At 37.6% G+C, this 27,181-nt stretch overlaps 1 protein-coding gene across 6 annotated transcripts in view; it reads left to right on the top strand.

The window, feature by feature from the left end:
* GFM2 (GTP dependent ribosome recycling factor mitochondrial 2) overlaps window positions 1–27,181 on the top strand; it is a 72,575-nt gene that overhangs the window by 26,835 nt on the left and 18,559 nt on the right. For 5 of the 6 annotated variants that reach the window (XM_057741044.1, XM_057741020.1, XM_057741030.1 and 2 more), the window contains 10 exons: window positions 98–277; window positions 3,511–3,591; window positions 5,585–5,733; window positions 7,144–7,284; window positions 7,368–7,467; window positions 8,503–8,692; window positions 10,529–10,605; window positions 12,515–12,653; window positions 20,298–20,477; window positions 21,767–21,882. In XM_057741044.1, coding sequence (XP_057597027.1) covers window positions 98–277; window positions 3,511–3,591; window positions 5,585–5,733; window positions 7,144–7,284; window positions 7,368–7,467; window positions 8,503–8,692; window positions 10,529–10,605; window positions 12,515–12,653; window positions 20,298–20,477; window positions 21,767–21,882 — 1,353 coding nt within the window. The remainder of the gene's footprint in view (window positions 1–97; window positions 278–3,510; window positions 3,592–5,584; window positions 5,734–7,143; window positions 7,285–7,367; window positions 7,468–8,502; window positions 8,693–10,528; window positions 10,606–12,514; window positions 12,654–20,297; window positions 20,478–21,766; window positions 21,883–27,181) is intronic. The other variant, XM_057741051.1, reaches the window with a different exon arrangement.

A 27,181-nucleotide genomic window follows, 5' to 3' on the forward strand; every position in this document is an offset into this window, starting at 1 on the left:
TTTTATCACCAGTGAAGTTCTAATTGACTTGTAATGATCATTTAATAAAATTTTAATCTCTCATTTAATGAAATTTTAATCTCTCTCTGACTTATAGTTACCAGTTGGTGAAGGCAAAACTTTCAAGGGAGTGGTGGATGTAGTAAGTAAAGAAAAACTTCTTTGGAATCCCAATTCAGATGATGGAAAAGACTTTGAGAGAAAACCCCTCTTGGAAATGAGTGATCCTAAATTATTGAAGGAGACAACAGAAGCAAGGAATGCCTTAATTGAACAAGTAAAATAAATACTTTGAGTTTTAAAAATGCATAAATATTGAGAAACTTTAAAAAATATTGTGAAATTTCATCTAAAATTAGATATGGAATATGTAAAGTACAATACAAATGCCAGCGTAATCACCGCCCAGCTTAGGAAATAGAATGTTAGCAATAATCTTGAATCTCCTTGTGCTACTTCCTGTTCTTCTCTCTCCCTTCCACTAATCATCTACCCCTCCACCCCCACTGTCTTGATTGCAGTGTTTATCTTTCATTTGCTTTACTTGATAGTTTACTACAGATACATACCTAGTTTTCCATGTTTTTGAATTTTACTTAAATGAAATGATACTGTTTGTATTTTATTACATTGTTCAACATTATGTTAGAGAGTCATTCATGTGTTATGTGTGGTCATACTTCATTCATTTTCATTCTTCTAGTGTTCCAGTATATGATTATCCCACAGTTTATTGTCTCTTCTGTGGATGGACTTGAGGTTGTTCCTTCTTTTTTGCTGTTACAGTGTTGCTGTGAACATCTTGGTGTGTATCTCTGCACACATTGCAAGAATTTGGAAATCTAGGAGTGGAATTGCTAGGTCAAAGAGTATGTCCATCCTTTACATTAGCAGCTGTCAAATTATTTAGGAAAATTTAAAACAACTTTATAGTGTATCTGTAACTGAACCTCATCTACCCTCAAAATTTTAATAGAAAAAGTAAGATTTTTAATGTTTATAATATTTATATTGTTAGTGTATAGAGCAGTAAATAAGCCATACCTTAAATAAATTCTTATGGAAGAGAAAAGCATGAGTCTGAACCTTCTGATTTTTTTTCACTTGTAAATTAAACTGGTCAAACTAGAGCCTTTCATCATTAATTTTTCATTCATCTTTTGTATGAAGTTATCTTTGAAGTAATTATTTTCCATTATGATATATAGTAATCAGTTTTATCATCAATGTAATAATCATTGTTATTTTTATTATTGGATAATGAGGACCTACTATGATATAGCTTAAGTATTTTGCATACATTACTTAATCCTCACAACAACCTATACTATTCCTATTTTATGGGTAAGGAAACAGAGGCTTAGAATGCTTAAATAAGTCATATAGCTAGTAAAGAGCAGAGCTGGAATCTGAACCCAGGTCTGTCTCAGTTTATAGAGCTAGAGCTCTTACCTGTTTTGCTCTACTCTCTAATTTGGGATAGGGCACATAAAAAAGAATATGAGTGAAATTGATCTTTATTCATCAGTAATTGGGTACGTAACTGGTTACCCTTTGAGGTGTTTTGTCTTATACAAAAGAACTATCAGAATAAACCTAAGGAGGATTTTGTAATCTAGTTGAGAAGCCAACATACACTTGCATGTATCTCTCATATTATTCCAGCACGTGCTATATATGATGAAAATAAAGAAAATTTGAGATTATCAGTAGATAGTAATAAAGTACTCATCACAAGGAATACATACGTATGTATAGAGTTTGAGAATAACACCACATCACACCTGCTAGGATAGCTACTATCAAAAAAAAAAAAACCCGGAAAATAAGTGTTAGCAAGGAGAGGGAGAAATTGTAACTTGTGCGCTATTGGTAGGAATGAAAATGGGGCAACTGCTGTGGAAAACAGTATTGTGGTTCCTTAGAAAATTAAAAATAGAATTACCGTATGATTTAGCAATTCTACTTCTGGGTATATATCCAAAAGAATTGAAAGCAGGGTCTTGAAGAACTATTTGCACATCCTTCTTCATAGCAACATTATTCACAATAGCCAAAAAGTGGAAGCAACCCAAGTATTCATCAGCAGGTGAGTGGATAAACAAAATGTGCTGTGTACATACAGTGGAATACTATTTGGCCTTAATAAGGAAGGAAATTCTGACATATGCTACAACGTAGAAGAACTTTGAGGGCATTATGCTAATTGAAATAAGCCAATCACAAAAAGATAAATATGTGGAATTTCACTTATGAAGTATCCAGAGTCCTCAACTTTATAGAGACAGGAAGTAGAGTGATAGTTACCAGGAGCCAGGGGTAGGGGAGAATGAGGAAGAGTTGTTTCATGGGTATAGAGTTTTGGTTTTATAACATGAAAAAGTTCTGGGGACTGGTTTTACAACAGTGTGAAATATACTTAACACTACTAAATTGTTCACTTAGAAATGGGTAAGATGGCAATTTTATGTTTTTCATATTTTATCACAGTTAAAAATTTTTTTAAATTAGAGAATAAAATTATTGTGGACTAGAATCAACTTCCTGTGTTCTAAAGGTGAACAGTGATGAAAACAGTATATACTTACCGTATGTTCTGGAAGCATAATTTGAATTGGTTGTTTAAACTTCACAGTAGACCCATGGGATAAGTACTAGTATTATCTCCAAGAGTAACTAAGACAGAGAGGAGACATAACTTCACCAAAGTTTTCTTGAACAAGTTTGTAAGTAGTGGAGCCATTTCTAGACAGTTTGACTCCAGAAGCTGTGCTTAACCATCACATTTGCTGCTTTTTGGAAAGGTGGTTGGGTGCATTTCTGCTATAGCTAGCTGTTACAAGTGTTTTTTTCTCACACACTTAAATGTTTTGCTCCCTTGTACTACTATGAACTTTTGAAACTCATGTTAGTTTTATTGTCAGCTGAATTCTCCTGTGTCATACAGGCAGGTGGTTATGAAATGAACATGAATTAGATAATTACATTTTTATTATTGAAATGATACCATGACCCCCTCAAATTTATTCCCTCAGTGAAGGATTATAAACAAGATCAGTTCTTGTACTTTGACTGTCTTAGGAGATCTGGTGAACATTCAAAATATTAGAGGATTACCAAATGAAAATTTTTTTTATGAACTAAGGCCCCCAAGTCTATTTAAAAACCGCAATCCATTGTATATATTTTCGTTGGCTATAAATTGTGGATTTTCTTTTCTTTCTCTTGAGCACTCTGACTAGCAGTACTTTATTGAGGTGCTTTATCTGGCTCTTGCTTCCCATGAGTTTAGAAAACTCATGAGAGCATATCTTCAATTTTCAATTTCCTTTCCTTTGAAGGAAAAACTCTTTTATCTCGTTAGAAGTTGTGAGGAGTTCCTTGGCCTGGATAAGTTAGGTCACGTAGCCGTCTTGAAACATTTGCGTAATGGGTGTTTATGGTGTGTAGACTTACGTTAATAGTTGTGATGGTGAATGCAAGTTATAGAACTAAAGCCTCTCTTTACAGGTTGCAGATTTGGATGATGAATTTGCTGACTTGGTTTTAGGAGAATTTAGTGAGAATTTTGATTTGCTACCAGCTGAAAAGGTAAATTTTATTATTGATTTACTTTGACCAAGTTATATTAATCGGATGTGGTTTGATTCCTCTGTTGTAGGTGTTGTTTTTTATTAACTTTGCATATCATTAGAAAATGCGGTGTTAAAAATTAGGAGAACACTTAAAAATTAGAGAACATTGTTCATTCACTGCATCCTTTTCTCTTCATTGTGGTCATTCCACTAAGTAGCATTGGGGAAATCCCAGATAGAAATTTTTTTTTTTTTTAATTTACTGGTCTTTCAGACTACTATAATGGTCATTTTTCTCAGAACATTTTTTCTGCATCTGTTTTAATTGTTAGTGGAAACTTACTCCAGGTCTTCCCTTTTTTTTTTTTTTTTTTTGGTTTTCTTCTGAAATACATTAAACCAGAGAATAGGCCAGTAAAATACTGATAGAATTTGAATTATGACAGATTTATTCAAGGCGTTTTTGGTTTTTTTCTGCCAGGAACCTTCCCCCATGAAAAGTATTTTTAACTGGTAATATATATATATATTTTTAAATTATTTATTTACTTATTTATTTGGTTGCACTTGGGTCTTAGTTGCAGCACACAGGCTCCTCAGTTGTGGCATGCGAACTCTTAGTTGCAGCATGCATGTGGGATCTAGTTCCCCAACCAGTGGTCGAACCCACGCCCCCTGTATTGGGAGCGCAGTCTTATCCACTGAACCACCAGGGAAGTCCCAGCAATATGTTTTATTTTTTTGTTTTGCTTTTTTTTTTTTGGTGGGGCGGGGGGTTGTTTTTTCGTTGCGTATTGTTTTGTTTTTTGTTTTTTGTTTTTTGTTTTTATTGGCTGAATCGGGTCTTCATTACTACGTGCAGGCTTTCTCTAGTTGCGGAGAATGGGGTCTACTCTGTTGCAGTGTGTGGGCTTCTCATTGCAGTGGTTTCTCTTGTTGCGGAACATGGGCTCTAGGGCACGCGAGCTTCAGTAGTTGTGGCTCACAGGCTCTAGAGCGCAGTCTCAATAGTTGTGGCGCACAGGCTTCGTTGCACCATGGCATGTGGGATCTTCCTGGACCAGGGATTGAACCCGTGTCCCCTGCATTGGTAGGTGGATTCTTAACCACTGCGCCACCAGGGAAGTCTTCTCCTAGATTTTAATGCCATATTACTCTGGGGGGAGTCCAGCAATATGTTTTAAATGGTCCCCAAGATGAGCCCAGCAAATTCACTTGGTTATTTTTCATGCAAAGAATTAAAGAAAAAGAAGATATATAAATTAATTTTGAACATTCGAAGTTAGAGGTGGGAAAATTATTTTTTTCTTTTGAATAAAATGCTGTAAGTTTGAATTTTTTTCTTGTTTAGTATTTGTATACTTAAATGTGATGTTTATTATGCCCTATAGTCATATAACATGATTTCTGCTTTGAAAGAACTTATAATCTAAAATGAAATTTACCCACCATTTCTCTTAGCAATAGCTTGCAAGCACACCTGAGCTTTTCTTGGTTTTTGAGGTCTTTTAAAAATTGTTTCTACTTTGATACCTCATTTTCCTTTGGATTTCATTTAGTGTGGATTTAATTCATTTGAAGAAATTGTAACTCATTTATATTTCTAAGTTCTAACTACTTCTTCTACTAGACCATCAAGGTTAAATCACAAGTATATTAATTCACTTATTCAAGAAATATTTTTATGCACCTACTTTATTTTAAGCACTTTTCCAATTTTTGGTGATTTAGTGGTATTTTTATGGGACTTACCATAATGCTTATATAGATTTTATATTCTAGTGGATGGGGAGACAGACAACTAATAAGTATATATCTAATGTACTAGGTAGTGATTAATGTTATTTACAGTGAAAAATAAAGAAGAATAAGGCCATAAAGAATGATGGAAGTATGCTGAGGAGTGATATTTTTACATGGGTGGTTAGGGAAGGCATCTAATTCTGGGATATTTTGGCTGAGACCAGAATACTACACATGAAACACTTAATTATATCTCTGCTTTATAGCTACAAACTGCAATACACAGAGTAACACTGGCTCAGACAGCAGTACCTGTGCTTTGTGGAAGTGCCCTGAAAAACAAAGGGGTCCAGCCCTTGTTGGATGCGATCACTATGTACTTACCTTCACCTGAAGAACGCAACTATGAATTTCTGTAAGTATGCAAGTGCATATCTCATAGCCTCGAAAAGACAGGTAGACAAATAGGTCTTGTTTCACAGAGATTAGTTGAATCACAGTTTTTGAATAACATTGGTGAAGAATGTTATTCTAAATAATATAGAGCCGTAGTAATTTTTACTGGAAAGGTGTATTTGTCATCATCTCTTGTAACCTGCTGTGTTTACAGATGGAGCTAAGAACGTGTGGCTTTTTGCTGTGTAAAAGTATGAGTGTTGACCCTGCCATCTTAGTTTAAGAAAAAAAAAAAGAAAAGTAGTATACTGGGGGTATTTGATAAATATTCTATGGATATATTTATGTCTATTCTGGATTTCAGGATGTTTCATAAGCTCAAAATAATTTGTGACTGTAAGGAAAGGTCCATTGTTTTATTCCTCTTGTCCCTAACAGCTTTGTCCTTGGTGATAAATCCTCTAAAATCTGAGTGAGTTTTGTGTGAAATGGCAGACAGAGGTGGACTTTAATGCTGTTAACCAGGACCTGAGACTCTCAGTTGGAGGGGCATTATGGTGCCGTGATGATGGGCATGGACTGTGCACTGCCTGGATTTAAATCTCACGTCTTCTAAGTTGCTCAGCCTCTCCTCTGTAAAATGCAGAGAATAGGACTGATCTCATAGGATTGTTACAGGAATCAAATGAGCTAATGTTTATAAAGCACATAGAACAGTGCCTAGTATATGATCAACTCTCTATATAAGGATTTGTTAAATAATATTAAAATTTGGAGGGAATAGGAATAAGATTAGAGAAGTTCAATAATAGAAGTGTCTAACCTACTTTGAATCATGGACTCCTTTGAAACTAATGAAAATATGGAGCTTCTTCCTCAGAAAAAATACCTGTGCACAAAATTTGGCAATTTGAGAGGGATTCAAACTTTCTGAAACCTATCAGTGAACCCCAATTTAAGGACATCATTCTTTAAGTGTTGGCTGTGTAAGCAAGTTCAAGTTTATCGTATAGAATTTATATGGTTATGCAGCTGAAGAAAAAGTGAGAGGAGAGAGTGAGAGCAATAATTGGAAAGTCCCCATTTGTTTACCCTGTATGGGGTTTTAAGAAGTGGTGTGATGTTCCCAGGCGTGTTTTTTGAGGAGGGAAGTCTAGGCAAGAATTATTTGCTAATAGAAGTAATATCTGGAAGGGAATCCATTGTTTTTAGTTTTGAGGAATTAATGGTAAGATCTCCAATAAATAATTTAGTCCAGTGGAGGAAGAGAGGTACATAAACATTATTTAATTGGCCTCGGTAACTAAAACTAGAAGAAATGAGGAATCTTTGCAGGACATCCGGGTTAAGTTTGTGCAGTGATTCTGATCTTTATAGATATACAAGAAGTGTATTTTAAAGGCTTTTCTGGAACTTCTTAATTTTATAGGCAGTGGTATAAGGGTGACTTATGTGCCCTGGCATTTAAAGTTCTCCATGACAAGCAGCGAGGCCCACTGGTTTTTCTGCGCATTTACTCAGGCATGATAAAACCTCAACTGGCCATCCATAATATTAATGGAAACTGCACGTAAGTAGAAGCCTAGGTTATTTTCTAAAACTTCACTCATTTCTTGAAATGTACTTTTACTAATATAAATCATGGTTTTACAGGGAGAGAATAAGTCGTCTGCTTTTGCCATTTGCTGACCAGCATATAGAAATCCCTTCACTGACTGCTGGTAACATTGCTTTGACTGTTGGGCTTAAACACGTAAGTGACCAAATGGTTTCTCTAGGAAATCATAGCTTAAATGTTTAATTAAAAGTAGGTATTTTGGGGACTTCCCTGGTGGTCCAGCGGTAAAGAATCCATCCTGCAGTGCAGGGGATGCGGGGTTGATCTCTGGTCAGGGAACTAAGATCCCACATGCGGTGGGGCAACTAAGCCCGCGCCACAACCACAGAGCCCACACGCCCTGGAGCCCGAGAGCCACAACTAGAGAAGAAAAACCTGCACGCCACAAGTAGAAGCACCACAACTAGAGAGAAGCCAGCGTGCCACAACAAAGATCCCACGTGCCGCAATTAAGACCTGACGCAGACAAAAATAAAAATTAGAAAAAATTTTTTTTAAAAAGTAGGTATTTCGTAGTAACAGAAACCCATAAACAATCCAAAAGCTACCAGTATTAGAATAATGAATATTGTAGTATATTCATCAACATGGTTGAATCTCAAACATGTAATACAAAAAAACCTAGATTACAGAAGACTATAAACTATATGGATTGTATTCATACAAAGTTCAAATCCAAGTAAAATAAATACACTATTTATGGATGTATACTTATGTTTTAAGTTTATATAAAATAATGTTATTCTCATTGGTTTCTTTTCCTATCTTGATTATTGCAGATAATTTAATCTAACTTTATAAACGATCAGGTAAAAAGTGACGTTCTCTTGCCAATGAAGCCTCTGTAGGGGCAAGGATTTTTGTCTCTTGTTCTTTTGTCTCTTTTTCTTTTGTCTCTTTTGTTCAGAGATGTTTGTTTTGCCAACTGAATTTTAAATGTGTGTTTTGTTAGAATTTATTACAGTAGTATTTTGGATAGAATTCTTCTGCAAGTTAAATTAGCTTTACCAATGCAAAGTTATAATGAGCTCAGTGAAATTTGTCTGTCTTTAAGTTCTAAAGAAGAGAAAGTGCTACATTAAAATTTTTCTTTGGTTTTTGTGGTTCCTGGTAGAAGCTGAGTGCTTGCCTACAGCCTGCTTTATCCCAAGGCATCTTCTTTGCTTGCAGACTGCCACTGGAGACACCATTGTCTCATCCAAGTCCAGCGCGTTAGCTGCATCTCGTCGAGCCGAAAGGGAGGGAGAAAAGAAGCATAGACAAAGCAATGAAGCAGAGAGGCTTTTATTGGCTGGGGTGGAGATTCCAGAACCTGTTTTCTTCTGTACCATAGAACCTCCTTCAATGGCTAAGCAGCCAGGTACAAATAACCTTGGTGCATCAATTAATTAGTGCTCTGATAGTTTAGATAAAATACTTACATTTTAACCTCAAAAGGTTTCTTATGTCATTGAGTTCAGTTTTATCAGCATTTATTGGTATTTCCTATGATTGGTCTAGTTTTTTAATTTAAGATGTTTTGATTTTTACAAACTCTTTTCATTTTTTTCTTTCAGCTTCACCATTTTTCTCTTATGTTCTTCCTTATATCTTGTTCTTGTGGTGCTGTCTATGGGATTCTAAGTAATTGACCTTAGGACTGTTTTTCCAGCATATTAGATTAGATAGTAACCAATTCATAACCATTTATAAAAACCAACTTTTCCTTGTTTTCTGGCTTAACCTTTAGAACTCAGTGAAGATATTTATATATACTATGTTTAATGTCATTTGACCTTTTTGAGTGTTAAATAGTTGTTCTTTAGCATATTGGCTCGGCAAAGTTCAGTGGCTTCTCGTTACTTATAGCACAAACCAAAACTCCTTAGTATAGTATGTAGTCAGCTCATGATACCAGCTGTATCATTTCTTGTTAGATTTGGTTACATAGAGCAGAAAACCCCCAAGTAGCAGTTGCTTTAATGACAAAAGTTTAATTCTTTCTCTTGTAGAATATGCCTTGAATTGGTAGCCCAGGGGTTCAAGGGTGACTCCATGATGTCATCAGGCACCCAAGCTCCAGTCTTTCTACCCCACTTCTTAAAACTTCATTATGACCACATTTAAAGAAAGTTAAAATGGCAAAATTAATTTAATAATATATTTTACTTAACTCATTATATCAAAATATTATCATTTCAACATAAATAATCAGTATAAAAATTATTGAGATATTTTACTTTTTTTTTTAATCCTGTGTGAAGCCCTTGAAATCTGATATGAATTTTACACTTACAGCACATGTTAATTCAGACTAGTAATACCTTGTACAGATGGGTTGTGGCTACCATTTGGACAGTGCATGTCTAAAGAGGGAGTATGTGCATATCAGTTAATTGATTGTATTAAAGTATCACTTTACTTTAGATGGCATATTTAATGCAAATAATATACAGTTGACCGTTGAACAACAGGGTGGGGTTTGGGGCCCCAACCCTCCACACAGTTGAAAATCCCAGTATAACTTATAGTCGGCCCTCCCTATAATTGGATCCTCCCTATCTGCATCAGCACATAAGAAGACCCACATCAAACCCATGTTGTTCAAGGGTCATCTGTATTCTTATTGCCTCTTTGGTGTGATAATTCATCATAGAGTGATCACATTAGCGTCTCTTTATTCATAATGTAGTTTAGCTTCCTTTTGCCAATTTCTTATTATCATAGGTGTTTCTGAAAGCTTTTTTGCTTGTCAGTTTCGTAACCTTTGCAGAACATAATCAGATGATGTTACTGTGCCATTTAAAACCCTTCAGTGGCTTCCCAGTGCAAATGAAAACTCTTCACCATGGCCTTCAAAACCTTACATGATGTGATCCCTGTCACACATCTCCCTCCTCATCTGATGCTACTCTTCCTTTTGTCCACCAGTATCCAGCTACGCTAGCCTTCTTGTTTCTCCAAAAGAAACCATTCCTTGCACAGCCATTTCCTCTATCTGGAATTCTTTTTCTTCAGGATTTTACTTACAACACTATTCGTTTTGGTTTGTGTCTTTATCTAAATCATCTTGGACAGGTCTTCCCAGGTCACTCAATCTCAAGTAACCTCCCATCACTATCTTGTCACCTTGTTTTATTCTCTATAGAATGTATAGTACCTTATCTTAAAAAAAAAAAAAGAAGCAATGTAAAAACAGTTATTGTTTATTCTCTAGATTTGGATCATGCATTGAAATGCCTTCAGCGTGAAGATCCCAGTTTGAAAGTGAAGCTAGATCCTGACTCTGGACAAGTATGTATATTATTATTTAATCCCCAAAATCTTTCAATAATAACATTTGTGTATGTGAGAGAGAGTGTTTAAGTGCATATATCTAAAACATCAGTTGGTCTATGCCCCTGAAAGAAAAAGCCTTCTTTTTTGGTTCTCTCATAATATAAATTTCTGATTGTTATTTTGACTGTCAAGCTGAATTCTTCTTAATTCCTCAGTATGATTATACCTTACTTATATAAACTACTTTCCAAAATTTCTGCCTTCCAGAAGATAGCCTTTTGTGAAATTTTGAAATAAGGTTCAACCCCAAGATAAAATCTTGAGCCTCTTATGCTAAAACTTATAGAAGCAGCTTACTAAAGGGAGGATGCAAAGGTATACTTTTAATGATGATAACACACATAAAATGGGTGAGAAGTGTTAGGTTACAGTCTAACAATGTGGGAGGAAATAGAGCCCTAAGTGCACAAAGTAAAGAATTGAAGTCTCCCTTTCAATCTCTCTATCCTGTTCTACACCAGCTAATCACTGTGAAAACTTGGTGAATAGCCTTTCACAGTTTTCCAGACATCCATTTTTCTGCTGTGCTATGTTATAAAGCACAGTATTTATATTTCCAAATATTTATGTACAGATATACAAGTCATTCTATTTGTATTATTCTACAACTGGCTTTTTTTGAAATAATTTACTTCTTTAACTTTATATTAAAGTATAGCAGTCACACCAAAAAGTTTTTTGTTGTTGTTTCTCACAATTACAGTTTTATTATAGTGAAAGGAAACAAATTAGAACCAGCCAAAGGAAGAGACACCTAGAGCAAAGTCTTGGAGAGTTCTAAATGCAAAGCTTTCTCCATCCTCTTGGCACAGAGTATTCCCAAACAGGGAAGCTCAACCAAGCCTGCGGTATCCAGAGTTTTTATTAGGACATAATCACATACTGCGTGTGTGGTTGACATTTCATCTCTAGTGCCTCCTGTAGGTTTGGGCTACTACATTTACTCTCTAGGTTGTAAATGGGTATTGCTATTCCAAAACCTGCATCATAAATCACATTGTTAGACTGTCTGATGAACAGAGGCCCCCGACAAGCAAGAACACTTCTTATCAGGCAGCATCTTGGCCTAGAGATAACTTCCCCGTAGCTGAAGGCAAGGGCCAGATCTCTCTTTGTGGTAAAGTTAATGCTTCACTACATAGATGGTACATGAGTAAAATGGGGCAAATATGGATTCCTTGCACTATAGTCTCTTATACACAAAGAACTTCTTTAGGAATAACTATTGTTGCTTTAAAAAAAAAAAAGTTTTGATTGGTTTTGATGCAAATTTGGCTGTTCTACAAGGACCCAAAATAACATTGGTTCAAAGAAGAAAATTTCTCTGTCACATAAAGGTCCAAGCTACTTTGGAAGTTTCAACTGCTCACAAAACTGTAAGGTGCCCAGGATGGTTGGGAAATAGCCATGTGGTTGGGAGTATTTGGGGGAGGGGTTCTTCCCCCCATTCACAAGTTGTTGCCCTCATTCACATTTCAAAACAGTTGTCTACATCTTCATTAAGAGAAGGGCTTTATTTACCCTTGAAGACATAACCCAGAAGTTGCCAACATCATTTATACTTATATTCCATTGGCCAGAACTTAGCTTTGTAGTTGGGAAGTGTAGTTCTAGTTAGATGCCATTTACCCAGCTGATAATTCAACTATCAAAGAATAAGAGATTGGTGTAGTGATTCACTTTAAATTGATTTATTATTTCAATCAGAAAAGTTAAAAGCAGTATTTTGATGTAGGAGCCAAAAAATATTACAAAAGAAATTCAATTTGTAAGTAATGAAAAATAAAAATATTGATATACCTTTATGAGTATTTTGACAAACATAACTTTTTCCTTGATCTTTGTTTCTTCCCCTTTTAACCAGACTATCCTTTGTGGCATGGGGGAGTTACATATTGAGATAATTCATGACCGAATCAAGAGGGAGTATGGACTGGAAACCTATCTAGGGCCCCTCCAGGTGGCATACCGAGAGACCATCCTAAATTCAGTTCGTGCCACAGGTAAAAAAGACAACATTTAGAACTTGCTGCTTCTGTTGCTCTTTTTTTCTCCAGGATCTGTTTTCTGAATGTCTTAGTTCAGTTGCCTAAGGTAGAGTTCATAGTCACTAGTGTCTTCCATCAGTGGAGACAGGTTTTATGTGTGTGGGGTTTTTTTCTTTTCTTTTTTCTTTTTAACATTTATTTATTTGGTGTGCCACTTCTCAGTTGTGGCAGGTGGGCTCCTTAGTGGTAGCGTGTGAACTCTTAGTTGCGATATGCATGTGGGATCTAGTTCCCTGACCAGGGATGGAACCTGGGCCCCCTGCATTGGAAGTGCGGAGTCTTAACCACTGCACCACCAGGGAATTTCCAGTGTGTGTGTTTTCTTGTTTTTTAGAATTTGTTTGTTTTAGACACTGCTCTATTTCATTACCACTCATTTATTACGTGTATTGGCTGAGCCACTCGTCAAGCAAGCGTGCAGTGGGATCAGCTATTGAAGTAGACAGCTCGTGCCAATCCTCACTACCAGAATGAGTATAAGAATTTGAAATTGGTGTGTTATTTTTACTCCATAAAGTGAGTGGAAGTGGGGGATGGGGGAGGTAGAATTAGATGAAGGTAGTCAAAAGGTACAAACTTCCAGTTATAAGATAAATAAGTACTAGTGATGTAATGTACAACATGATAAAGATAATTAATACTGCTGTATGTTATAAATGAAAGTTAAGAGAGATAGGAGTTCTCATCACAAGGGAAAAAATTTTTCTTCTATTTAATGTTGTATCTATATGAGATGATGGATGTTCACTAACTTATTGTGGTCATCAATTCATGATCTATGTAAGTTAAATCATTATGCTGTGCACCTTAAACTCCTGCAGTGCTGTATGTCAATTATATCTCAATAAAATAAGCGATATGATTTTAAAATTTAAAAAAGAAAAGTGGAGTGGAAAATAATTTCCACTATTTAATAAATATGGTAATCCTATGCTGATGGTATTCTTGAGAAAGTGCAGTATTTAAATTTCCTTCCCAGAATGTAAGAATTCATGATTTTTCTATATATGATAATTTCAATTTGGTTCCCTTAAGCAAAAGAACATGACAATTATTCCTATCCCCCCAAGGAGAAAACATGGACAGGTTTGTGAAAAAAATACAGAAAAAGAGATGTTTAGGATAACTAGGAACTTTTTTTTTTTTTTTTTTTTTGGCACACGGGCTTAGTTGCTCCGCGGCATGTGGGATCTTCCTGGAGCTGGGATCGAACCCGTGACCTCTGCATTGTCAGGCGGATTCTTAACCACTGCACCACCTAGGAAGCCCCATAGGAACTTTTAAGCAACTCAGTGATTTGTAAAAAAAGCCAGGTGGTTACTTTTCATTAAAACTTAAAAAATTAAGCAGGATATAGGGGCAAATGACATGATGGTTTCTCTTTCTGGACTTTGTATCTGGAAAAACTAAAAATGCTGGGAAAATATAAATAACATCTTTTAAATTAATGCCTGAGATGGTTAGAATTAATGGAAATTTCCAGAGGTCAGAAAGGAAGCTGGGGCAGGACTCTTGGAAAATAAGTCAGCACCTAAGCCACTAGCTAACTCTGTGGTCATGTCTAACCTAGTACTTGAGGGCCACATCCTCATGGAAATAATGAGGAAAGTCTTCTGCATAAAAGAAGAAAAGGAAACTTGTCTAACTAACTGTAGGGCAAAGGGGCAAAATTTTGGAGAATCTGTAACTGCAGGCTTCTGATAGCATTTTCAGCCTAAATTCGTAGAACCAGTGTGATCTGAAAAACTCCAAATCAAGAAGAATTTAATGTAAAGTGCTCATGGATTGATAATAGCAGGAACCCGGGGAAAACAAACATAGGGCCTCTTTAGATAAATGTATCCTCATTCCAGGCCTCAAAGAAAATCCCACAAAGGAATATAAACTCACAATTTAAAAAAAAAAAAAGTTTTAAAGTCATAAAACCTTGAGCAAAGGCACAATGAGCAAAAAAGGCAGTAGAAACAATAAACATCACAGGCAGGGCAGCAGAGGCTTCTGATACTGAAATTATCATATGCAGAGTATAAAATAAGTATTGTTTTTGAAGAAATAAGAAAGGGGGTAGTAAGAAATAGGAGACAATCAAAAATAAGCAGGCAAGGAAACATGTTATCTGAGAAAGAAAGGAAATGATCAAAACAATGATGGGGATAAGTCATAAGGACACAGGTACCAACCTGAAGAGGCTCCAGTGGCTAAATCTGGGTTAATTTGAACTCCAGAATAATTATGAATGATAATTGTAGACCACTGAGGAAAAGTTGAAATTCATGAGTCCACACTAATAATGGATCAACAAGAAGAGGAGACTCTGTTCTTCCTTACACTGAAATGCCAAGTGCTGACTGTTAGATGCTGAGCAGGAGGGCTGGAATAGGAAATCATCATTTTGCAGTTATGGTGAATGCTTAATATTGAGTACATTGTTGAGCAGCATATTTGCGTGGTCCTCAAGTGTCTCCCTCTAGATTGCTTGTTAGTTACAAGGTAAAAAACTAGTAACCAGATGCTGCAGCAACCAGACCACACCTTGATTGGACAGTCAGATTACTAATGATCACATGTCACTGATGAGGAGCAGATTACATTTGTATACATCTAGAAAATTATAAAAATGTACAGACATTCAAGAAGACCTAAATTAAATGGAAAACCCTATTATTCATAGATAAGAATACTAAATATCATGAAGATACCAATTTTACCCAAAGAAGTGTATCAGACATTATAAAAGCTTTTGCCTAGCAAAGGAAACTATAAACAAGACGAAAAGACAATCCTCAGAATGGGAGAAAATATTTGCAAACGAATCAACAAAGGATTAATCTCCAAAATATATGAATAGTTCGTGCAGCTCAATATCACAAAAACAAACAACCCAGTCAAAAAATGAGCAGAAGACCTAAATAGGCATTTCTCCAAAGAAGACATATAGATGGCCAAGAGGCACATGAAAAGCTGCTCAACATCACTAATTATTAGACAAATGCAAATCAAAACTACAATGAGGTATCATCTCTCACCAGTTAGAATGGGCATCATCATAAAATCTGCAAACAAATGCTGGAGAGGATGTGGAGAAGAGGGAATGCTCTTACATTGTTGGTGGGAATGTAAATCGATACAGTCACTATGGAGAAGAGTATGGAGGTTCCTTGAAAAGCTAAAAATAGAGTTACCATATGACCCAGCAATCCCATTACTGGGCATATACCCAGAGAAAACCATAATTCAAAAAGACACATGCACCCCAGTGTTCATTGCAGCACTATTTACAATAGCCAGCTTATGAAAGCAACCTAAATGTCCATCAACATGATGGAAAAAGAAGATGTGATACATACATACAATGGAATATTATTCAGCCATAAAAAGGAACGAAATTGGGACATTTGTAGAGACATGGATGGACCTAGAGACTGTCATAGAGTGAAGTAAGAAAGAGAAAAATAAATATATATTAGTGCATATGTGCAGAATATAGAAAAATGGTGCAGATCAACCGGTTTGCAAGGCAGAAATAGAGACACAGATGTAGAGAACAAACATATGGACACTAAATGGGAAAAGCAGGGGTGGGGGGTTGGCGTGGGATGAATTGAGAGATTGGGATTGCCATATATATACTAATAAAAAAATATCAAACTGTACACTTTAAATATATGCAGTTTATTGTATGTCAGTTAATATCTCAGTAAAAGTTCTGGGAAAAAAAGTGTATCAGACATTAATATAACTTATTATAAAGCCATAGTCATTATGACACTGATCAAGCTAGGAATAGACAAATATACCAGTGGAACAAACCAGAAAGCCTAGAAACAGACTCATATCTATGTGGAAATGTGATTTACATCAGAGTGATATTGCAGCTCAGGGGGAAAAGGTGGACTGATATTCAAGAAATGGGCCTGGGATAATTATTCATACAGAAAAAGATTTAGATTCCTACATTATACTGTATACAAAAGTCAATTTCAGGTGAATTTAAAAACCTAAATATGAAAGAAGAGTTGGAAAATCTCCCTTTGAGCACAAAAGAATAAATAAAAGCTAATATATGCAAAAAAGAAAAGAAAACTCCAAAACTTTATGAAAGGGAAACCTTCAAATTTTTGGAAAACATTATAGGAGAATTGTCTTACTAACCAGATAAGGTTGAAACTATGAACTAAAAGATTACTAAATTTGATGTTATTGAAATTAAGAATTTATTTGAATACAATATAAAGAAGGCAAAAAGACAAGCCAAAAGCTGAGAGAAAATATTTGCTTTGTATAAAACTGATAGATTAGTATCCAGAATATATAAAGAATTTCAAAAGATCAGTAAAAACATGACAGCCAACCAAGTAGAAAAGTGAGCAAAAAAGACTAGACAGACGGTTTTCACAAAAGAGGATAACCCCAAAGTCCTGTAAACATTATTATTAAAAGATTCTGTCTCAGTAATGGTTAGAACCATGCAAGTTAAAAGGACAAGATACCATTTTACACCAACAAAATTGGCAGGAATGAAAATCTGACAATGCCAAGTGTTGATAAGATGTTGAGCAGTGGAAGGTTTTACAAAAACTTCTGGTGGGAGTGTAGATTATATAACCACTAAGAAAATAGTTTGGCAACTGTCTTATGAAGTTGACTATCTGCAGACCTTACTACTCAGAGGTTCCACTAGTAGGTATATGCCTTAGAGAAAATATTAGACATGTACATTGAGAGACAGATATAAGAACCTTCATAATAGCATTGTAAAAAACTTTCAGGTGAAAAAAATCCAAATATTTGTGGAGATAGTGGATAAATTGTACTGTGGTCATACAATGGAATACTACATAACAGTGAAAAAGAATGAACTACATCCCCAGGTTTCAGCCCAGATGACCCACAAATGTGAAGCAAAAAAAAGCAAGTTGCCAAATACATGCAATATAATACCATATTCAAAACAAAGCAGAGGTAAACTGTATTGTTTAGGAATACCTGCATCTGTGATACAACTTTGAAGAAAATCATGTGAATGATTAAATACAACATCACAATAATGGTTGTTTCTTCAGAAGGCTTCTAGGTTACTGGTAATGTTCTGTTTCTTTAGCAGTATTAGGTTTCGTGGATGTTCATTTTGTTTTTAGCTTACGCATATATCTTTAAATATAAAATATTTCATAATATAAAAGTTAGTTTAAAAAGGAATTATGAAGAGGAATTATAGAGCATAATTAATTCTTAGTTTTGAATTTGGGCCATAAGTCACTGCATTCCGTGGTCACTCACATAAATACAGCATAGTTTTGTTTTAGTAAAATGTTGGAGATTGGTGATGTTGCCAAAAACTCAGCTTCTCTGTATGGTGGTGCCAAATCAAATCTCAGAGACAGAGTTTTGGGTGAAGTAGAAAAGGATAGCCTTATTACTTTGCCAGACAAAGGGGGACACAGCAGGCTCCTGCCTCGAGAAACACTATGTGTCCCAACCAAGGAGGATTTGATGAGGGGTTTTACAACAGTGGTTCACAGCTGGGGTCTCTGCTAAGATTAGGGTGTGTGCAGGGCTTGCACTCCCTTAATCTCGGCTCAGGTGGTTGGGTCTCCTAATCTTGATGAGCTTCTCTGGTCCCTTTAACCCTGCCTCAAGTGGTTTCTTGACTGCTTCTCCCTTGGTTAGCAACTGTTCAGATCTGCCCTTTGGAACTCAGAGAAGGTCATGGAAGCTGGAGTCTTGCCTTCAAGAAATAGGGGACAAAAGGGCGGGATTCTATTTTCACTTTTACAAATCACTATTTTTTTGGGAAAGGAATTATAAACATTAAATATTGCTGGAAGAGTGTATGAAGTTTGTTGGTTAGCAGGGTTAATTTAAAAGCCTTTTAATTTTCATTAGATAGCCTTTTTTTTTTTGATAGCCTTTTGTACTCTAAATGTTTTACTTTTTGTGTCAGAAAGAGAAAAACAAATATTGTATATTAACACATATATGCAGAATATAGAAAAATGGTACAAATCAACCAGTTTGCAAGGCAGAAATAGAGACACAGATGTGGAGAACAAACATATGGACACTAAGAGGGGAAAGCAGGAGTGGGGGGTTGGGGTGGGATGAATTGGGAGATGGGGATTGCCATATATACATTACTAATAAGAAAAAAATATCAAATTGTATACTTTAAATATATGCAGTTTATTGTATGTCAGTTGTATCTCAATAAAAGTTCTTAAAAAAATAAATGTTTTACTTTCAATTAAAAATTTTATATTTAAAAGAATTTCAGGGACTTCCCTGGTGGCGCAGTGGTTAAGATCCACCTGCCAATGCAGGGGACATGGATTTGATCCCTGGTCCAGGAAGATCCCACATGCCGTGGAGCAACTAAGCCTGTGTGCCACAACTACTGAAGCCCTAGCACCTAGAGCTGGTGCTTGGCGACAAGTGACCACATTGAGAAGCCAGCGCACCGCAACAGAGAGTAGCCCCCACTCGCTGCCACTAAAGAAAGCCCGTGCACAGCAACGAAGACCCAGTGCAGCCAATAAATAATTTTTAAAAATGAATTTCAATCACAGAAGAAATGTTTAAAAGTGTAATCTGCATATCAAAATTTGTGTGATCATCTGCCTCAACACACCCTGACAGTAAAGCGATGTTCATAGGTGGTTCAGAGCAGGTTTTTTTTTTTTTTTTTTAACTCCTTTTTTTTTTTTTTTTTTTAATTTTTTTATTTTTTATTTTTTGGGGGTACACCAGGTTCAATCATCTGCCTTCACACACATATACCCATATTCCCTCCCCTTCCCGACCCACCCCCCCTCAAGTCCCCCCCACCCCCCCCGCCCCAGTCCTCCAAGGCACCCTCCATCCTCGAGCTGGGCTCCCCTTGTTATACAACAACTTCCCACTGACTATTTTACAGTTGGTAGTATATATATGTCTGTGCTACTCTCTCGCTTCGTCTCAGTTTCCCCTTCACCCCCCGCCCCCTCCCATACCTCGAGTTCTCCAGTCCATTCTCTGTATCTGCTTCCTTGTTCTTGTCACTGAGTTCATCAGTACCATTTTTAGATTCCATATATGTGAGTTAGCATACAATATTTGTCCTTCTCTTTCTGACTTACTTCACTCTGTATGACAGATTGTAGTTCTATCCACCTCATTACATATAGCTCCATCTCATCCCTTTTTATAGCTGAGTAATATTCCATTGTATATATATGCCACATCTTCAGAGCAGGTTTTTAATGTTGGTAAACACAGAAGCAGATGCTTTCTTTTTTTTTTTCTTTTTCTTTTTTTTTTTAAGAACTTTTATTGAGATACAGTTAACACACAGTAAACTTCATATATTTAGAGTGACAATTTGGTATTCCAATCTCCCAATTCATTCCCCCCCCCAACCCTCCCTGCTTTCCCCACTTGGTGCCCATATCTTAGCAGATGCTTTCGTGGTAGACATTTTTGTACTGAGTGTCATTGATATTTTCTTCCACTTTATCTTCCATGAAAACCTTGAACATGTTGATTGTAGTTTTGCCAGTTGGGGCACCTTGAGATCTTTCTACAACAAATCTCTGAGGTACTATATATTCAATTTGTTTACAGATACCTTAGACAGAACTTTAGGAGATAAACGGCATCTTGTGACTGTAGAAGTGGAAGCTAAACCAGTGGAAACATCATCTCTTCTGCCAGTTATCGAGTATGCAGCAAGTGTTGCTGAAGACCTTTCACAGTCCTCACGAGAGGCCATTGAAAATGGCGTTCACAGTGCGTGCCTTCAAGGTAAGGTGCTCAAATCAGAGTATGTGTTAGTATCACACTCAACGATTTAATCCCTCCTAATATTAGAAATTATTTCATTCTTCTCATCTAACTTTGGTGGTATTTTCTCCCTATCTCTTCCCATCATGCATATGTCATACCTTTATAGTTGTCCCACAGCCTTGGATATTATCGGTTTTTTTTCAATTCTTTTGTTCACTTTGCTTTTCAGTTTTGGAGGTTTCTACTGATACATCTTCTAACCCAGACTCCTTCCTCAGCGGTATCCCATCTAAGCCCATCAGTAGGCTTTTTCCTTTCTGTTACGGTGTTTTTGATCTGGAGCATTTCTTTTTGGTTCTTTCTTAGGACTTCTCTGTCTGCTATCATGCCCATCTGTTCTTCCATGCCCTTGACTTTATCTACTAGAGCCCCAGCATATTAATCATAGTTGTTTATATTCTCAGTCTGATCATTCAACATCCCTGCCATGTCTGTTTCTAATGCTTGCTCTCTGTATTCAAATTGTGCTTTTTGTCTTTCAGTATGCCTTATAATTTTTTCTTGATAGCCACATGTGATGTACTGGGTAAGAGGAACTGCTATAAAAGGGCCTGTAGTAATGTGGTGAGGTGTGGGGGCAGGGAAGCATCTGTAGTCCTGGGATTAGGTCTCAGTCTTCTAGTCAGCCTGTGCCTTTGGACTCTGAGCTGTACAAGTGTTTCTCAGTTTTTTTCACCCCCCCCCTTAGCGGGGACAGGGTGGCTAGCAATAGACTGGAATTGGGTACTTCCCTCAGGTCATTTACTCTCTAATAATATCCCTGCAGGTTTGGCTCTGATTAACTAGTTTCCCCTGAGGGCAGGCCTTGTTAAGAATAGAGCGCCTTGGAGTGTTTCAGAATGGATTCTTTTCCCCTCCCCCTGAATCTCTGATATTTACTGTGAGAACCTGTTTGAGCTCACAAAATTGTGCCCCTCTCCACCCTCAAGACTGGGTCCTGCTGGAGTTTTTAACTCTGACTTGGCCACACTGAGCCTCAAGCAGTTCATCAGTTACAGCTCAGGTGTGACTCCCTGCACTCGGCTGTCTCTCCAGTCTTGGGGACAGTGGTTTGCCCTTTGTCCTCCCTTCTCTTACCAATCCAATAAGAGCTGTTGCTTTTTATTTATTATTTACAACAGACTGATGACTTCAGAGCTCCTTACATGCAGAACTGGAAACTGGAAGTTCTCTGCCTATCTCTTTACACATTTCGGTTACTCCTTACTGTATACTGAGTCCTAATACAATTTTTCTCCCTTACCTAGGACCATTGCTTGGATCCCCAGTTCAAGATGTGGCAATTACTGTACATTCATTGGTAATTCATCCTGGTACCTCTACAACTATGATTTCCGCCTGTGTCTCAAGATGTGTACAAAAGGTATAGAAGTGTCCTAATCCTTTTCACTTTTTTAAAAAATTAATTTATTTAATTTGTTTATTGGCTGTGTTGGGTCTTCATTGCTGCACATGGTCTTTCTCTAGTTACGTTGAGTGTGGGCTGCTCTTCATTGTGGTGGCTTCTCTTGTTGCGGAGCATGGGCTATAGGCAAGTGGGCTCCAGTAGTTGTGGCACATGGGCTCAATAGTTGTGGCACGTGGATTTAGTTGCTCCACGGATGTGGGATCTTCCCAGAGCAGGGCTCGAACCCATGTCCCCTGCCTTGGCAGGCGAATTCTTAACCACTGCGCCACCTAGGAAGTGTCTCCTTTTCACTTTAAGGTGACTCTCAGTACAGTAGTAGTGTACCACTAATCTGCAGACAGCTGTGTTTGTAGTGCCTGATCTTGTGGCTTTGCATCCTGAGCCTTATTTTATAATCAAGAGTTTTTACCATGGAGAATCTTTGATTTCTTAATCACCAGGGTTTTATTCAAAAGAGGATCTAAAAAATTATTGTTTGACACAGATAGTTATTAAACATCCTCTGATTTTGTCAAAGAGGCAAGTTTTTTAAAGTGGCGTCTCTGCTTTCTCCATCTCAGATGCACAGCCATTAGAGGCAAGCTTGGTAGACTTGAGTAAAAGACATTTCTGAGTTCAGTTTGCCTCACAATGGATTATAATCTAAAGGATATTGAAGGTCTAATATTGGTTCCAATGTTTGGGTTTATGTTTATTCTGATAAAATTAAACAGGATCATTGAAATCAGATAAGGCCCGTTGAATAACATCAGATAAGCATTTTTCCTTCTCAGAGCATAAAGCAGGCTGGTCTTGTGGTTACCTGGGGGTATGTCCTTGAGTGTCTTGCCCCAGTAATCTACCAGAGCTGGATTAACTCCCAGGACCTTAGTGTGTTAAATGCTGATTCCATGCATTCTTCTGTGTGCGAATACTCTAGTTTTGTAGATGACTGATTTTGCATTAAAACACTTGCTGTTATAACCATTTTCTAATGTTTTGGACTGTGTTTGAGACCTGATTTTCTGCAGTCTTATTTGAATCCATAATTACAAAGTTAATTTAAATACCCTAAGTCCCTGACTTAGGAAGGCAGAACTGTAATGGCTTTTTCATATAAGTTCAAATTCATACTTATTAAAAAGTTTTTTGATTTAAAAAAAACTACACATTCAAAAATAAAATTATTTAAGTATTGTTTACCTAAGCATATAGTTAGAAATATCACCTGTAGTCATGATTAAATTGTTGAGAACATTTACCTTCCAATAATTCTTATAGTTTCTTCTGACATTGGTTTTAGTATTGAAGTAACAGTAACCAGAAAAATGTTTCTAAATTAACCCCAAACCCCAGTATATTGACCAGTCCTTCAAAATCTAATATGCCTTGGTTAGCCTTTTTATTAAGATCATAGTAGAGAACAAGAATTAACTTTATGGGGCTTACACTTAACCTTTAGGGTTTTTTTGGTGGTAGTGGTTTGGTTTGGTTTGATTTGGTCTGGTTTTTGGCTGCATTGGGTCTTTGTTGTTGCATGCAGGCTTTTTCTAGTTATGGGCTTCTCTGTGTCGCAGTGTGTGGGCTTCTCATTGCGGTGGCTTCTCTTGTTGCAGAACATGGGTTCTAGGCGCAGGGGCTTCAGTGGTTGTAGCACGCAGGCCCTAGAACACAGGCTTCAGTAGTTGTGGCACATAGGCTCAGTAGTTGTGGCACACAGGCTTAGTTGCTTCCCAGACCAGGGATCAAACCTGTGTCCTCTGCATTGGCAGCTGGATTCTTAACCACTGCGCCACCAGGGAAGTCCCTTAATCTTTAGTTTTAATTCATTACTTTTTTTTTAATAAGTTGATTGATTGGCTGTGTTGGGTCTTCGTTGCTGCACACGGGCTTTGTCTAGTTGCACCAAGCAGGGGCTACTTTTCGTTGTGGCGTGAAGGCGCCTCATTGCCGTGGCTTCTCTTGTTGTGGAGCATGGGTTCTAGGCACATGGGCTTCAGTAGTTGCAGCACACAGGCTCAATAGTTGTGGTTCATGGGCTCTAAAGCGCAGGCTCAATAGTTGTGGCACATGGCCTTAGTTGCTCCACAGCATGTGGGATCTTCCTGGAGCAGGGATCAAACCTGTGTCCCCTGCATTGGCAGGCAGATTCTTAACTACTGCGCCACCTAAGAAGTTCCTTAATTCATTACTTTTTAAAAGATTAATATATTTTTTGGCTGCATTGGGTTTTTGTTGCTGCACGTGGGCTTTCTCTAGTTGTGGTGAGTAGGGGCTACTCGTTGTTGCAGTGCATGGGCTCCTCATTGCGGTGGCTTCTCTTGTTGCTGAGCACGGGCTCTAGGCACTTGGGCTTCAGTAGTTGTAGCATGTGGGCTCAGTAGTTGTGGTTCACAGGCTTAGTTGCTCCACAGCATGTTGGATCATCCCAGACCAGGGACCGAACCTGTGTTCCCTGTATTAGCAGGCAGATTCTTAACCACTGCACCCCCAGGGAAGTCCTAATTCATTTCTTTAAATACACTAATGGAAGTACTCTCTCTTGTTAAACTTCATCTAGTGGGGAAGCTCCTTCTCTCTGCTATGAGAAGTTAATGACACTTCGTGTATTTATCGAGCCATCGGTGTTGTGCTTACTGTGCACTGGGCACTGAGAGGGGCACAAATAGGATGCGTACGTTTTTCTTGACCTAAAGGAGCTTATGATTTAGAAGGGAATTAAATATAGCCAAATAGCCTGAACATTAGATGGAATGGACTGAGATCCATAAAAGCTGAGAAGTGGGAAATTGGGGCAGGGTTCTTGGAAAGAAGTTAATGTTGCCGAAACTCAGCCTCTTTTCACTGGTGCTGAATAGAAACACGGAAACAGTTTTGGGTGAAGTAGAAGAGTAGCTCTTATTGCTTTGCCAGGCAAAGTGGGCCACAGTGGGCTAATGCCCTCAAGACATTACCCACCCTGGGGGTGTAATGAGGAGTTTTATAGTCTTCAAGGAGCAGGGCGTGATCAGCTCATAGACAGCTAATTTGGGATTGGTTGGCATTAAGGGGAAGTTTCAAGCATCATCAGCCTTCTGGTTTCAACCAGTCTAGGGTCTGTATTCTTGTGGTCAGCAGTTTTCATCTGGAGGGGGTCTGCTTCCTGTAAAATCAACTTAGGAATGTGTGTCAGGTCTTTTCTGTATCTTTAAGGGAACTGTGAGTTTGGTCATTTTGCTATGTGGCAGAATTATAGCCTAGCCCAACAGCTGTTCTTTGTTTCTGCATCTTCACATTATCCAGTCATTAACTCTCGAGTCAGCATTTTACTTCAAAAGACAGAACCCAGGGGCTTGTACCCATTTTAATTGTTGAGCTGTGATGCTTTGGGAGGAATTGGGCACAGTGGGCAGCCTCCAGACAGGGGGGAGATTAAAGGCAGAGAGTAGTGAAATTAGTGTTGGAAGAGTAAAATAGAGTTAAACTGTAGAGGAACCTTTAAAAGCTACATCGAGGCATTTGAGATTTGTTTTGAGAACAGTGGTGAATAAAGTTTTTGAAGAGAGCAGTAGAATCATTAGAATACAGGAGGGATTGGAGTAGGGAAGAGAAAGTCTTGGACAGGGAATGGACTAGATCTGAACTAGGTTACCAGTAACAGCGATGGAGATCTTACAGCTCACTTGCAGAAAACGGGAAATCAAAGATGCATGTCTGGGTGAACTGAAGACTAGTGATGCCATCCACAGAGCAAAGAACAGACAGGTGTGTTTGGAAAAGAAAATGATGAGTTCCGTTTGGGGCATATGGGGTTGCTGTAGGATATTCAGACACTATCCCAGAGCGGGCCACTGGAGTACAAGGCTGGAGCACTCAGAGACTGTGGCTTGGGTAAAGTTTAGAGTTTTGGAAGAAGCTGTGTAGAAATTGTTTTTGATGCTCTGTAACTAGGCAGTGTTGTCAAGGGAAAAGCTGTGAAAAGAAGAGGACTGAGGACACACCCACGAAGACGGTATGTCCTCTTCAGTTACACAGAACTCAGCCCTTCCCTTAGTTGTAGCATTTTTCCTCTTAGCTTTTAATCTTTTCCCACTCCATTACGTTGTTCTAAAAGACATCGTGTGAAGTGGCACAAAGCTTTTGGTAAGAATTGCAGAAATAGAGGATATATTTAGTTGTTTGCTGTTGTCATTTTTTAGTAATGTTTTCATTCAAGGACTATTAGATACTTTTTCTATAGTTGAGTCGTTTCAGTTGATAGTGATTTAGGCTTAATCGGCTGTGAAGAACTGAGAGATATGTGTACTTTGTTTTTTGAAATTCTATGATAAAGAGAATATACTGCTGGCCTTTTTTTCATGATCATGAAGGTAGGAGAAAGTGGGGGAAGGAGGAGGTGGTGAGGTATCGGGGACGGAAGGGTTGGAGGTCCAGAGCATTACTTGACAGGCGATGTTACTGCTCCGTCCTACGTGAGTGATGGCCGGTGAGCAGAGACAGATGATCAGCCACAGCCAAATAAAGGTGAGGCTCATTCCAGAGCCCTAGCTGCTCTTTTACCTGCTTTCCACTGCTAAACCTATTACGTCCCACCTGACAACCTGACAGAGGCTTAGAATTTATAGCAAATTTTGTTATTGTTTAACTCTGGCAGGCTGGAGAAGTAAGGTAGCTTTTATAATCAAACCCACCAGTAGTAATGGTGCTCGCAAACACCTGCCAGAATCCATTTACCAATTGCCTGGTGGAATGATGCTGTAAAGACAGCGTGTGACTAGGACCCCACTAAACCTTTATACTTGCCCAGTTTTCGTCCACTTCCTATTTGCCCTATGCTGTTTTAACTTTTTTTTTCAGTTTCCACGTTCTTTCCTTTCCATATGCTTATTCTTCTTGGCCTTTATTATCTGTTCAGCATTCTGGATTTCAGTCTGTTTATTTTAAATAGAGAATGTGTTTCTACTAACTTGTGTTTTTAGCGCTCTCCTTTATTTCCCTCCTTGATCGCCCTGACTTGTAGCGTGGACTATAACTATAGGTATCAAAAACAAAAGGGGAGGTTTAAGTATGGAGAAATAAGTCTTTGAAGGGGGAAAAACCATTTTCTTTCCCTGTATCTCTTGGCACATGTTCACAGGTACTCCACATAATCAAACGGTACCCACCATCCCCTTGTAACACACCATACAAGAGGTCTCAGATATACTATTGTCGTGCACATAGAAACAAATATTGACGTTTTGGACTTCTTATAAGGAGTGTTAAAGCAGCCTTATGTCTTTTTGCTAGAAGCTCT

The sequence above is a fragment of the Hippopotamus amphibius genome, chromosome 1 (assembly GCF_030028045.1).
Source record: "Hippopotamus amphibius kiboko isolate mHipAmp2 chromosome 1, mHipAmp2.hap2, whole genome shotgun sequence".
In the NCBI taxonomy this organism is placed as follows: Eukaryota; Metazoa; Chordata; class Mammalia; order Artiodactyla; family Hippopotamidae; genus Hippopotamus; species Hippopotamus amphibius.